This window comes from Staurois parvus, unplaced genomic scaffold (genome assembly GCF_062004578.1).
Source record: "Staurois parvus isolate SC_StPar_1 unplaced genomic scaffold, SC_StPar_1.0 ptg000162l, whole genome shotgun sequence".
NCBI lineage: Eukaryota > Metazoa > Chordata > Amphibia > Anura > Ranidae > Staurois > Staurois parvus.
The window spans coordinates 7134988-7149330 of NW_028317958.1; the positions used below are offsets into that span (position 1 = coordinate 7134988).

Below are 14343 nucleotides of genomic sequence, written 5' to 3' on the forward strand. Positions count from 1 at the left end.
AATCTGAGAATCAAGCGTTGAAATGCTTCTGGAAGAACACTTCAAATTAAGGTGTACTTTGGGGCCAAGAGGCAGTCCAGGTAAAGCTGAATCATACAAACTTTGCTTACACCAAAACAAGCAGTAGGTTCATGCCAACTAAACCATCACAACGTCATGGAAAGGTTTAAAATTTTGCATTTCAAAATATATTTTTGCTTTGCTTACTATTATAAGCCATGTCATTATGGACATTCTGGGTATATATACTGAATATCAATATTTCAATATTATCTATTGAATAAACAAGCACTGCACAAAGTGCTGGCACTATATAAATCCTGCATAATAATAATAAAATATATGAAGAAAGGAACGAGCGCTGGATATGACAGGATTCAAGCTGCTAGCATAAAGGTAAACCTCGTATACCCCCTTCATCAAAAGTCAAATACAAAAAGTTGCAGCGCTTGAGTATATAATACAGGGAATTAACATAAATAGCAGAGTTAAACATTCATATTTTGACATGCACCAGATCACACACTCTTAAATTGATGTAAACAGTAATCAGATAAGTAATGAAGATCTAGCCGACTAATCAAGGTGCCTATAGTGATGGGGATGTTAAAGTCATAAGTTCTGTGATGTATCCAAACAAATCCGTGACTTCCGTGATAGGGGAATAACTGTATATTGCACTAACCAGATAGCGCAAGTAAATGCGCATTGGAGTATAATGACCTACTCCTGGTCACAGCCAGATGGTCCTCAGCGTGAAGCCCTCAGGAACACCAGTGCACCACTCTTACCGTCTCCTACCACCAGGGGGAGTGCGCCTCTTTACAGTAACACGAAATCACTTTATATCCTCTATCGTCAGGATTGGTGTGCTTTCATATCAGGAGATCATCTCAGGGGCTCGGCAATAAGACCCAAAAGAAAGAAATCTTCATAGTGTAGTATTTTTATTCAAAGGTGAAAAGTAAGTAATACACTTACATGGTAATGTCCAAAAAAAGCTGATGCACAGAATCCAAAAAGATGGCCGACAGTCAGATGCATGAAACAAGTGGATGATCAATGGTATGAGAGGTGTCCTTATCTCTAACGCGTTTCGTGGCAATGGCACATTATCAAAGGGAAGGGATTATCCCTTTGATAATGTGCCATTGCCACGAAACGCGTTAGCGATAAGGACACCTCTCATACCATTGATCATCCACTTGTTTCATGCATCTGACTGTTAGCGCAGCAATGGATGTTACAAGATGGCGCTGAGGTGTTCCTGCGCATGGCGTCACTTTCGGCAATCTTGTGCACATGTGTGGTCCCATTTTGGGCGTTCGCACATGGCCGTTAATCACTGGCAGGGTGGGAGGGATATATAAGTCAGCCTTGGATGGCTGCTACACCACACAAGTACACGGTATCGAAGTTTAAGGATGGACATTTTTGTTTCGTTGTGGTGTTCATTAAGCTAATTTTCTTGAGTTGATTACTCTTCAGTTCTTTGTGGTAGGTGTAGGACATTTTGCCTATTTTGATACCTAGATGTATACTTTTCCCTTTTTTTTTTTTTTTTTGTCATTGTGTTGTATTGAGATCTTGATATGTTTGTTAGTAGGGAGGTCCGTATTGGCGGGTTGCAACCTTTTCCCTCTTCTAGTTCATCTAAGACTCCTCTGAGGATACAGAAGTGGATGCTTGTTTGCTGGGTTTTCCATATATCAAGATACACCTGGTAGGAAAACCTTGGCAGGTTAACCTACAAAAACCTGTCTTTAGTAGCCGTTGTTAACTCTGTATGCATAAGCATTGGTGACTCTGTTATTATTTTTTGTAACCTTGTAAACCAAATTGCTTATTATTTGTATTTTAGTCATTTCTAGTGGCAATTACATGCAACTATCTATATACCTGCTGAAGAAGCCAGAAATTTGACAAAACATGTCGAGTTGGAATTGTTGCATGGTGAACTTCAAGCCACATGAAGCATCGTGTTGGTTTTAGATTTCTTAAGACTACTAATGTGATGTAGTTTTTTCCATGACAATATGTAATAAAGCTTTGTATGATTTTTGTACAATATTGTTTGAAGTCTGTTGAGCACCTTAAAAATCCCCTCATTTCTATACAATGTTGGATATTCACAATATGGGGTGTGGTGCTAGCTGATCTCCAGCCCACCTGAAACAAATACATAATTTAGGTCACAGAAGTGGAGAACTAAGGCTGGCCATACACTATACAATTTTCTGCCCAATTTCCTTTAGATTTACCTTCAACTGTGTAGTGCAAGGGCTCGCCTAATTGGATACAACTGAAAGTGTTGTTTAGGTTTGACCTCTTATTATATGGTTTTTGGTAAATCTAAAGTAATTTTCTAAAGAAAATTGTATAGCGTATGGCCAGCCTAACTGCACTCCTGTGATCCATAGGAGAAACATAGCAAAAAGAGCTTTGGCTATACTTCTCCTTTAAAGAAAATTGAAAGGGAAAAAAAAAAGGATTTTTTGGGGTCAGAGGCTCAAAGCCTTAACGAGGAGTGGACATGACAGCTAGACAACCAGCATTTTTAGAAGGAGAGGTCAGCAATGGCACCCAAAAAGATATTCCAACGGCTTTCCAATTCAGTTTTAAAATAAATGTACTAAAAAAAAAAAAAAGCACTGAAATTTATTAATATATACCGTATTTCGCGCTCCATAAGACGCACCTGACCATGAGACGCACCTAGGTTTTAGAGGTGAAAAACAAGAAAAAAAATATTCTGAACCAATGGACTGCAGACGTAGTACAGGGGATGACCAGAGACTGCGGACACAGTACAGGGGATGACCAGAGACTGCGGACACAGTACAGGGGATGACCAGAGACTGCGGACACAGTACAGGGGATGACCAGAGACTGCGGACACAGTACAGGGGATGACCAGAGACTGCGGACACAGTACAGGGGATGACCAGAGACTGCGGACACAGTACAGGGGATGACCAGAGACTGCGGACACAGTACAGGGGATGACCAGAGACTGCGGACACAGTACAGATGACCAGAGACTGTGAACATAACACAGGGAAAATGCCAGGGACTGCGGACATAGTACAGGGGATGACCAAGAGACTGCGGACCTTTGGGAAAGGTGGGGAGCGGGTACCTGAAGTTGTCCTTTCTTTAGTGTGGGCACGCTGGCTTCTTCCCGCGCCGGCTTCTGTGACAGCCGGGTGCCCACTGCGCATGAACGAGAAGCGCTGCGCTTTGTGAATGGCCCGGCACCTTCTGGGACCTGGGTCATGTGTCCCAGAAGTCGCCGGACCATTCACAAAGCACAGCGCTTCTCGTGCATGCGCAGGGGCACCCGGCTGTCACAGAAGCCGGCGCGGGAAGACTACAGCGCTGGACAGAGGAACAGGTAAGGTGCTGCAGGAGAGAAGAGCTGAGCGGTCAGCCCGGTATTCTGACATGGTGGCGGAAATACCGGACCGGCCGCTCCATATTCGCTCCATAAGACGCACTGACATTTTCCCCCCTTTTTTGGGGGGAAAATGTGCGTCTTATGGAGCGAAAAATACAGTAGTTCATAAAATGAAAAAAATTACAAAGATTAACAATCAATGAATGTATAAAATGAGCAAAGGATACTTTTAACAGTAGCGTTCCGAGTCCTTGGCATGAAATTAGTCATGACAGATTTCCTTTATGCACATTTCTTAAAGTGACCCTGTCATGAATTTTAAAACTTCCAACACCAATCACCTGCAGAAGAAGACTGTACAGTATATACTTTCCTTTGCAACTGCCAGCGCCTCCAAACTTTGCTAAGAGTAATTGACCCCCAAAGTCTGCTGGGAAACCAACACTTCCCGGGAGTGCTGAACTCCAGTGTTCTCCGCAGCACTCAGAAGCTCTGCTCGCCAACCTCCATGTTCATGAAGGACACAATAGTGACAAGGAGGTCAGCAGGAAAAAACACAGAGTGGGACACAGGAGATCAGGTGTGTTGGTTTCCCAGCACACTTTGGGGGTCTATTACTCATCAACATGGACGGTGGGAAAGATAAATATTTCCAAGCCTTTTTTTGCAGGTAATGGTTCTGGAAGTTCAAATTTATGGCAGGCTCACTTCACAGTGGAACTCCAAGGGAAATATATTTATTTCAGGTACTTATATAGCGCCGTCAATTTACGCGCTTTACATATATATTGTACATTCACATCAGTCCCTAACCCTCAACGGGTGTACAATCTAAGGTCCCTAACTTACATTCATACATACACAAACTAGGGACAATTTAGACAGGAGCCAATTCACCTACCAGCATGTCTTTTGGAGTGTGGGAGGAAACCGGAGAACCCGGAGGTAACCCACGCAGGCACAGGCAGAACATGCAAACTCCAGGCAGGTGGTGCTGTGGTTGGGATATGAACCAACGACCCTGTACTGCCAGGCTCCTGCACGTGACCATTTCGGGGTGCAAGTGAGGCATGGATGCAGTAAGCAGCTTGTGAAAATCAACAACAGGCTGAAATATACAGGGCACATGTCCCTGAATGTATTCAATGCCAAATGCGTACAGCCGTCACGCATTTCATCCTGCCACTGATTTTGACAAGCTGCTGGCAGCGGGATGTCCACTACACCCGGGACTCCCTTGGACCCCAAAACACCTGGATTCAATGCTGTGGCATAAGAACCTAAACCCACGCAGTGCATAGGAGAAGCTAATACAACGATTAGCTTTTGTTTCACCATTTTAAGAAAACCTCTCATGAAAAAGCACAGAATCTGCCAGTGCTGATTTTACCTTCTGAAAATACTAGCTGCCTGGTTGTCACACTGAAAAAAAAGCAAATAATTACTTCTTTCTTAGATCTACAAGGAAATTGAGTTTATTTTTGTTATCATCAAGGAAATAAAATTTGGAGTTAAAACAAGCAAAGCAGTTCAACTAAAAATGTACAATATGATGTGCTGTGATACAAAGTGTACATAATCTTTCATGAAAATTATGGTAACCCCCAGGACCGAGCAGAGAAGTGTGAGCAGGCCCAGACAACGATCGCAGCTACACAGCTATCATCCCATATACAGTGGATAAAAAAAATCTACACGCCCCAGTTAAAATGTCAGGTTTCTCTGATGTAAAAAAATGAGACAAAGATAAATCATTTCAGAACTTTTTCCACCTTTAATGTAACCTATAAACTGTGCAACTCAGTTGAACAACTGAAATGTTTTAGGTAGAGGGAAGTAAAAATAAAAAAACTAAAATAATATGGTTGCATAAGTGTACACACCCTTATACTAATGCTTTGTTGAAGCACCTTTTGATTTGATTCCAGCACTTAGTCTTTTTGGGTATGAGTCTATCAGCATGGCACATCTTGACTTGGCAATATTTGCCCACTCTTCCTTGCAAAAACACTCCAAATCTGTCAGATTGCGAGGGCATCTCCCGTGCACAGCCCTCTTCAGATCACCCCACTGATCGGATTCAGGTCTGGGCCATTCCAAAACTTTAATCCTCTTCTGGTGAAGCCATTCCTTTGTTGATTTGGATGTATGCTTTGGGCCGTTGTCATGCCGAAAGATGAAGTTCCTCTTCATGTTCAGATTTCTAGCAGAAGCCTGAAGGTTTTGTGCCAATATTGACTGGTATTTGGAAATGTTCATAATTCCCTCTACTTTGACTAAGGCCCCAGTTCCAGCTGAAGAAAAACGGCCCCCAAGCATGATGCTGCCACCACCATGCTTCACTGTAGGTATGGTGTTCTTTTGGTGATGTGCAGTGTTGTTTTTGCGCCAAACATATCTTTTGGAATTATGGCCAAAAAGTTCAATCTTGGTTTCATCAGATCATAACACATTTTCCCACATGCTTTTGGAACACGTCAGATGTGTTTCTGAAACATTTAGCCGGGCTTGGATGTTTTTCTTCATAAGAAAAGGCTTTCGTCTTGCCACTCTACCCCATAGCCCAGACATATGAAGAATATGGGGGATTGTTGTCACATGTACCACACAGCCAGTACATGCCAGATATTCCTGCATCTCCTTTCATATTGCTGTAGGCCTCTTGGCAGCCTCCCAGACCAGTTTTCTTCTCGTCTTTTCATCAGTTTTGGAGGGACGTCCAGTTCTTGGTAATGTCACTGTTGCGCCATATTTTCTCCACTTGATGATGACTGTCTTCACTGTGTTCCATGTTATATCTAATGCCTTGAAAATTATTTTGTCCCCTTCTCCTGACTGACACCTTTTAACAATGAGATCCCTCTGATGCTTTGAAGCTCTCTGCAGACCATGGCTTTTGCTGTAGGATGCGACTAAAAAAATTTCAGGAAAGACCTACTAGAACAGCTGAACTTTATTTGGGGTTAATCAGAGGCACTTTAAATGATGGCAGGTGTGTACTGAATCCTATTTAACATGATTTTGAATGTGATTGCTAATTCTGAACACAGCTACATCCCCAGTTATGAGGGTGTGCACACTTATGCAACCACATTATTTTGTTTTTTTATGTTTACTCCCCCCTAAAAGATTTCAGTTTGTTGTTCAACTTTGTTGTACAGTTTATAGGTTACCTTAAAGATGGAAAAAGTTCTGAAATTATTTATCTTTGTCTCACTTTTTTTATATCACAGAAACCTGACATTTTAACAGAGGTGTGTAGACATTTTATATCCTAGCGATTTGCAATTTCTATCGCCCAATGCCTAGGACATGTAGTTCCAGGTGTCGGGCAGGTAGTTTATTTTTGCCTTCAGCCGTCGGGCAAGCAGCAGGGCTCACCTGTCAGGTGGAAGCATTCAGGCGGCAGGAGCAGCAGCCGATTGATTCCACACAGCCCATAGTGTAAGCCTCTCCCCCCCGTCAGCTATATGTTCCAGGCTCCATGTGCCCATCTGTAGGCCGGGACAGGCTCAGTGTGTGCTGGCGGGATGTGGTATAGGGGAGGGAGAAGAGCGGACACATCTGCTCCCCTCCCCTTCTGACCCGGAAGTGATGTGCAGACACTTCCAGGTCCCCGTTTGACACACTCCCGGTCATTGAGGCCAGGAAATAATGTAATCCGATGCAATGTTCACTGCATTACATTCAGTGGAGCACAGGGGAGACATCCAGGGTCTTTTAGACCCTAGATGTCTCAAAAAAGAGAACCTGTAACCAAAAAATCATCACATAGGGGACTTTTTGTTCCCTATGTCATAAAAAAAAAAAAGTTAAGTAATTTTTTTTTGAATGGAAGTTACACCCAAGCATATAATTCCCCCCCACACATATGTACACATGCACAAATGTAAAAGCACATGCTCGGGCGCCTACACATGAAAACGTTGATTGCGATACACGTTGCATATCACAGTGCACGCCAGAATGAGAGCAATAATTCTAGCACCAGACCTCCTCCGTAACCCTAAACTGATGACCTGTAAGGAGCTTTAAAAGGGTCACCTATAAAAAATATAGAGTACAAACGTTTGTTGCCATTTCACAGGTGTACGCAAAAGTAAGGTTTGACATGTTGGATATCTATTTATCGATACAACCTCATCTTTTATATTTTATAAAATAGGGATAAAAGATAAGCCCGACACTCTCCTTTCCTGAGGAGCAGCCAGTCAGTACTCATTACACTGCAAGGTCTCCCCCCTCCCTGCTAGTCCCCGGGTTCGGTGCTGGAGACAGGCAGGGCAGGGAGGAGATAAATAGCGCAATGTTAAAAAAATTAAACGTTTAAGTCACCATAAAGCCCCTTTTGTTTTTAAAAGCCCCAACATTACTTAAAGCAGACTTAAATAAGGTTTTGGTTAAAATGTATGTTTTTTTTTTATCAGGACGAGTAGATTGTCATGAGGGACAAGTAGATTTTTTTTCAAAAATTTCCACATCCCTGTATCCACTGTACCCCTTACAGCTACAGCGCCATTATCCCGTATACCCCTCATAACTGCAATTCAATTATCCTGTACACCTCACAGCTCCAGTCCTATTAGCTGTACACCACATACAACTACAATAATATTTTCCCATATACCACACACAACCCTCAGAGGTACAGCACCATTGTCCAGTATACCCCACACAGCCCTCATAATTACAGCACCATTATCCTGTGTACCCCACACAGCCCTCATAATTACAGCACCATTATCCTGTGTACCCCACACAGCCCTCATAATTACAGCACCATTACCCCGTGTACCCCACACAGCCCTCGTAATTACAGCACCATTACCCCGTGTACCCCACACAGCCCTCGTAATTACAGCACCATTACCCCGTGTACCCCACACAGCTCTCATAATTACAGCACCATTACCCCGTGTACCCCACACAGCTCTCATAATTACAGCACCATTATCTCGTGTACACCACACAGCCCTCATAATTACAGCACCATTATCCCGTGTACCCCACATAGCCCTCATAATTACAGCACCATTATCCCGTGTACCCCACATAGCCCTCATAATTACAGCACCATTATCCCGTGTACCCCACATAGCCCTCATAATTACAGCACCATTATCCCGTGTACCCCACACAGCCCTCATAACTACAGCACCATTATCCCGTGTACCCCACACAGCCCTCATAACTACAGCACCATTATCCCGTGTATCCCACACAGCCCTCATAATTACAGCACCATTATTCTCTGTACTCCACACAGCCCTCATAATTACAGCACCATTACCCCGTGTACCCCACACAACCCTCATAATTACAACACCATTACCCCGTGTACCCCACACAGCCTTCATAATTACAGCACTATTATCCCGTGTACCCCACACAGCCCTCATAATTACAGCACTATTATCCCGTGTACCCCACACAGCCCTCATAACTACAATGCAATTATCCCATATACCTCACATCTCCAATGCCAATAACCCATACACCTCACACAACCCTCATAGCTATAATACTATCACCCCGTATACCTCACACAATCCTCACAACTACAGCACTTGTATCCTATATACTTCACACAACTGTCAGAGCACCAGCACCATTCTCCTGTATACCTCACACAGCCCTCACAGCTCCAGCACCATTCTCCTGTATACCTCACACAACTCTCATAGTTAGGAGTACTGTTGTTCTGTATACCTCATACAACCCTCACAGCTCTAGCACCATTATCCCGTATACCTCACACTACCCTCACAGCTCCAGCACCATTATCCCTCATACAACCCTCACAGCTCCAGCACCATTATCCCGTATACCTCACAGCTCCAGCACCATTATCCTGTATACCTCACACAACCCTCACAGCTCCAGCACCCTTATCCCGTATACCTCACACTACTCTCACAGCTTCAGCACCATTATCCCGTATACCTCACAGCTCCAGCACCATTATCCCATATACCTCACACAGCCCTCACAGCTCCAGCACCATTATCTCGTATACCTCACAGCTCCAGCACCATTATCCCGTATACCTCACAGCTCCAGCACCATTATCCCGTATACCTCACAGCTCCAGCACCATTATCCCGTATACTTCACACAACCCTCATAACTACAGCACTATTAGGGCTCATGTACACTGGTTTATTGTAAAAACTGTTTCTCCTGACAAGAAAAATCAGAGTTAAAAACACGTATTTTTCAATTGTGTTTAGACACTTTTAGACACATTCAGGTTCTTTTGAGCGTTTTATTTATTTCACTGGCCAGAATTTTTATTTATTCTGGCCATTGCAATGAAAAGTCCCTGAAACACTAATAAATCTTAGGCACGTCTAGATACATTTGGATGCATTTAGGCACATTTAGAGTTTTTTATGTCCAAAAGCTCCTCTCCTGAACTCATTCTTCTGCCTCTAAACACTGCTACTCCTACACTCTTCTAAAAGCCTTTGAGTGCATGGAGACATATAAGCTTTTATTGAGGGGGGTTCAAGGCACAGGCAAAAAAAACACACCAAAAGCCCCACAAATGTCAGTTTAGCAGCAATGTGCATGAACCCTTATCTCGTACACACACACAACTCTCACTTTGGTTAATGTACTTTCAGTTTCCATTCTGCACACATCCTGGGCTGATGTCAGCTGTAGTTGGCAGTACATAAGATATAAATCTTGGCTCTGCAATCCCATACTCCTCCTCTAAACCTGAAAATATGGGCCTACTTACCGCACTGTGCTAATGTGCACGCTACAGCAGCACATGGCATTGTATGTTATAGGCGTCGCTACACTGCATCTTAGTGCATGTTAAAAATGCATGTGTTTCATAGACCACAGCACACGGTATTTGCTACCTTTCACTCTGTTAAATAGAAGACTAGAAGCATTTTGTTAGATGTGTACGACAAAAGCAAAAAATACCTGTTGGTCCTGCCAGAAATCAGAGCAGCCCTGTGCACGCTGCCTGCATCATCTCAAGGAACCTAATTAGTTCTCCTTGCTCTTAGATCTTAGGACTGCAGAACAATTATCCTTTCTGATGTGAAGAACAAAATAGGGGGATCGTTTGGGCAGTTCAGCAAACGACAATTGGGCAGGGCTGACACCGCTGAAGCTTCAAAAATGCTGTGTTTTCAACCCACAACAGGATTGAGATGTGGATTACATTTCTGGCAGCAGATCAACGGGTATTCTTCTGTACTTGACAGGTATTTAGAGGGATAAAACACAAGAAAAGTGCAGTATATCTTTGCAATACATGACAATGTTTTCATTTTGCCCTGACACACACATAAAGCAGAACCACCCCTGGGTCATGACATAACGGATGTACTAAGTCTTAGATGATTAGAACTCACACATTAGAGTTTTCACCCATATAAGATATGCACATTAATAAGCCCTGTGATTCTATCGGTGTCCTATGTGGAGATAAGACACACTCTACTGCAATTATCTTCATTATCTATCCCATAGAGATACAAGACAGAGAAAGTTCAAAGTTCTCCCTGTACATAAGTCCTGTTTACCTATAGAGGATCAGTCATTCTCATCTTCATATTTTTTTTCTTATTACAACTAGATGTATTCCAAACACCCCATCGCCTGGTATATATATACAATTGGTTGTAGATGAACCGAGATCACATAAACCATTTATAACAGATTGTAACATACTGCATCATATGTATATCCTATATATACATAACCAACAACATATTCATTACTGGCAGCATCATGTGTATATATTTTACAATGTACCATAAATTATATACCATACATCCCTTGGATATACTAAATACTGTCTGTCATTTGTATATAGTATACTGTATGTACTATATAATGTCCTGCATGATATATATATATATATATATATATATATATATATATAGATATATACACACACATACACACACACAATATATATATATATATATATATATATAAAGCACTGTATGCTATATGTAATTCACTAAATGTACTGTACATCATATGTATATACTATATAGTATACTGGTTGTCATGTATATGTGCTATAGAATGTACTGTACATTTTATATATATATATATATATATATATATATATATATATATATACATATACACATACTATATAAAGTACAGTATATCACATGTACATACAAAATGTACTGTATGTCGTGTGTACTATATAATGTACTGTACACAAGTATATACTAGAGTAATGTACATCATATGCTAAATGTACGTCATGTTATATAAAATATATTGTGCATCATACACACACATACTACATAATACAATGTACAACACATGTATGCACTATAAAGACATAAGCTGTGACAGATAGGTTATGGGGAGCATCCTCTATATACCCTGTGTATACATAATCCTTATATAATTTATTATGATGAAGGGGAGATACACATCACATGCAGACAGAACTACAATTCTGCATCAGAATACCATGTCAGTGATCTATGGTGTGCACCCTCCATGTGTCAGTGATCTTTGGTGTGCACCCTCCATGTGTCAGTGATCTATGGTGTGCACCCTCCATGTGTCAGTGATCTATGGTGTGCACCCTCCATGTGTCAGTGATCTATGCTGTGCACCCTCCATGTGTCAGTGATCTATGGTGTGCACCCTCCATGTGTCAGTGATCTATGGTGTGCACCCTCCATGTGTCAGTGATCTATGGTGTGCACCCTCCATGTGTCAGTGATCTATGGTGTGCACCCTCCATGTGTCAGTGATCTTTGGTGTGCACCCTCCATGTGTCAGTGATCTATGGTGTTCTCCCACCATGTATCAGTGATCTATGGTGTGCACCCTATATGTGTCAGTGATCTATGGTGTGCTCCCACCATGTGTCAGTGATCTAAGGTGTGCACCCTCCATGTGTCAGTGATCTATGGTGTTCTCCCACCATGTGTCAGTGATCTATGGTGTGCACCCTCCATGTGTCAGTGATCTATGGTGTGCACCCTCCATGTGTCAGTGATCTATGGTGTGCACCCTCCATGTGTCAGTGATCTATGGTGTGCACCCTCCATGTGTCAGTGATCTATGGTGTGCACCCTCCATGTGTCAGTGATCTATGGTGTGCACCCTCCATGTGTCAGTGATCTATGGTGTGCACCCTCCATGTGTCAGTGATCTATGGTGTACACTGAACATGTGTCAGTGATCTATGGTGTACACCCTCCATGTATCAGTGATCTGTGATGTACACCATCCATGTATCGGTAATCTATAGTGTGCTCCCACCATGCAAGTGTGATCTGTGATGTACACCCTCCATGTATCAGTGATCTATAGTGTACACCCTCCATGTATCAGTGATCTAGTGTACACACAACATGTGTCAGTGATCTATAGTGTGCACCCTCCATGTATCAGTTATCTATAGTGTACACCCTCCATGTATCAGTGATCTATAGTGTACACCCTCCATATATCAGTTATCTGTAGTGTACACCCCCCATGTATCCTGTACAGGAATGGTAGAGATCACACACGGAGTACACGCAGCCCTCCATGTAGCCCATACACACATACACTCACAGTGTGGGACTGCAGGCTCTGGCTGGCCTCTATGACGGCGGTGAGCGGTACGGTGTCATCCAGAGACAGCTTATTGGACGGCCGCTTCTCCATGAACGCCATCCCGGCAACCCCGAGACAAACCTACTGAGCGCAGGCCCGGCCACTCAGGGGGGCGTGCCTTGGGGGCTGTAGGTGGGGCTACCGTGACATGATGGGCGTGCCAGAAGACAGTGTCACGAGGAAGAGGGTTGTGACTTGCCAATGGGGCGTATACGGGAGGGAGGAGCTGACACCTCAGCTGGGTCCTAGAAAGAGGGTGATTTCCCAAAATCAGTTCATTCGACTTGTATTGTTTCTTGGACTAATAGCAGTGTTGGGCAAAATGCTTCTCCGGAGCCGCGTGTTATATGTCAGCATTTATTCATGATATTAGTTAAAGATGCCCTCAATATATGAAACAAAAAGGACTTTTTGCCACAAAGTCAATAGCTTGATATGATATTTATTTCACATAGAATTCCAGAGGAAAAAAAGCTAAAAAAAAAAGAAGTGCAATCAATTTTCATTTCTTAGGGTAGAAAAATAATGTTCTATTAAAACCAAGGAGTCAGCTTCTTATCCCTCTAGCAGTTCCTCTGCCCAGATAAAAAGAGATTTCAGATTCCACAGTTATTAATGTCCTGTCCATATGAACAATGTGCACCATTTCACACTGCTGGCAAAATCTATGACTGTCGTCTCATAATGACGCTGCAAAGCAGCCTGAGAGATTCAGCCATGGTCAGGGGCGGACTGACAACTCATGGGGTCCCCGGGCAATAGGGGATCATGGGGCCCCTGTGTCCTTGCCCAAACTCAAAAAAGCCTATGAAAAAGGTACCAGGGGCATCTCATGGGGCCCCCTACTGACCCCAGGCCCTCGGGCAATGCCCGAGTTTCCAAATCGTCAGTCCGCCCCTCGCCATGGTACTCTTAAGTTGAAACAAAGGATATAAGGTGTGTTCCCGCCAGCTGTCACCTGTCACACCTCATCTGTTTTCACACTACAGAAAAGTATTATTGGCTACAGAGCATGGGAGTATAAGGTGTACCTATGAGTATATGGATCCATGTAAACTGACTGCCAGGTGGTAAGGCTGCTGAGCCCAGATGTCTGCCATTATCCTAAAAATATAGACAAAATACTAACGAACCCCAAAAAGTTGGAGAGCCTCTATTATTGAAACAGCAAACAAATCTCTCATAGTTGTGATTTGGACTTTTCCTTCCTGCTCCCTTTGACTCTAAACCAGGGGCAGACTGACAACTCATGGGGCCCCCAGGCAATAGGAGATCATGGGGCCCCTGTGTCCTTGCCCAAACTCAAAAAAGCCTAGGAAAAAAGGTACCAGGGGTATCTA

At 43.0% G+C, this 14343-nt stretch overlaps 1 protein-coding gene across 1 annotated transcript in view; it reads right to left on the minus strand.

The window, feature by feature from the left end:
• PXK (PX domain containing serine/threonine kinase like) overlaps window positions 1–13128 on the minus strand; it is a 126719-nt gene extending 113591 nt beyond the window's left edge. The window contains exon 1 of the mRNA XM_089676028.1: window positions 12962–13128. Within this exon, the coding sequence (XP_089532154.1) occupies window positions 12962–13063 (102 nt within the window). The 5' untranslated portion in view covers window positions 13064–13128. The remainder of the gene's footprint in view (window positions 1–12961) is intronic.
• Window positions 13129–14343: the final 1215 nt, after the last annotated feature.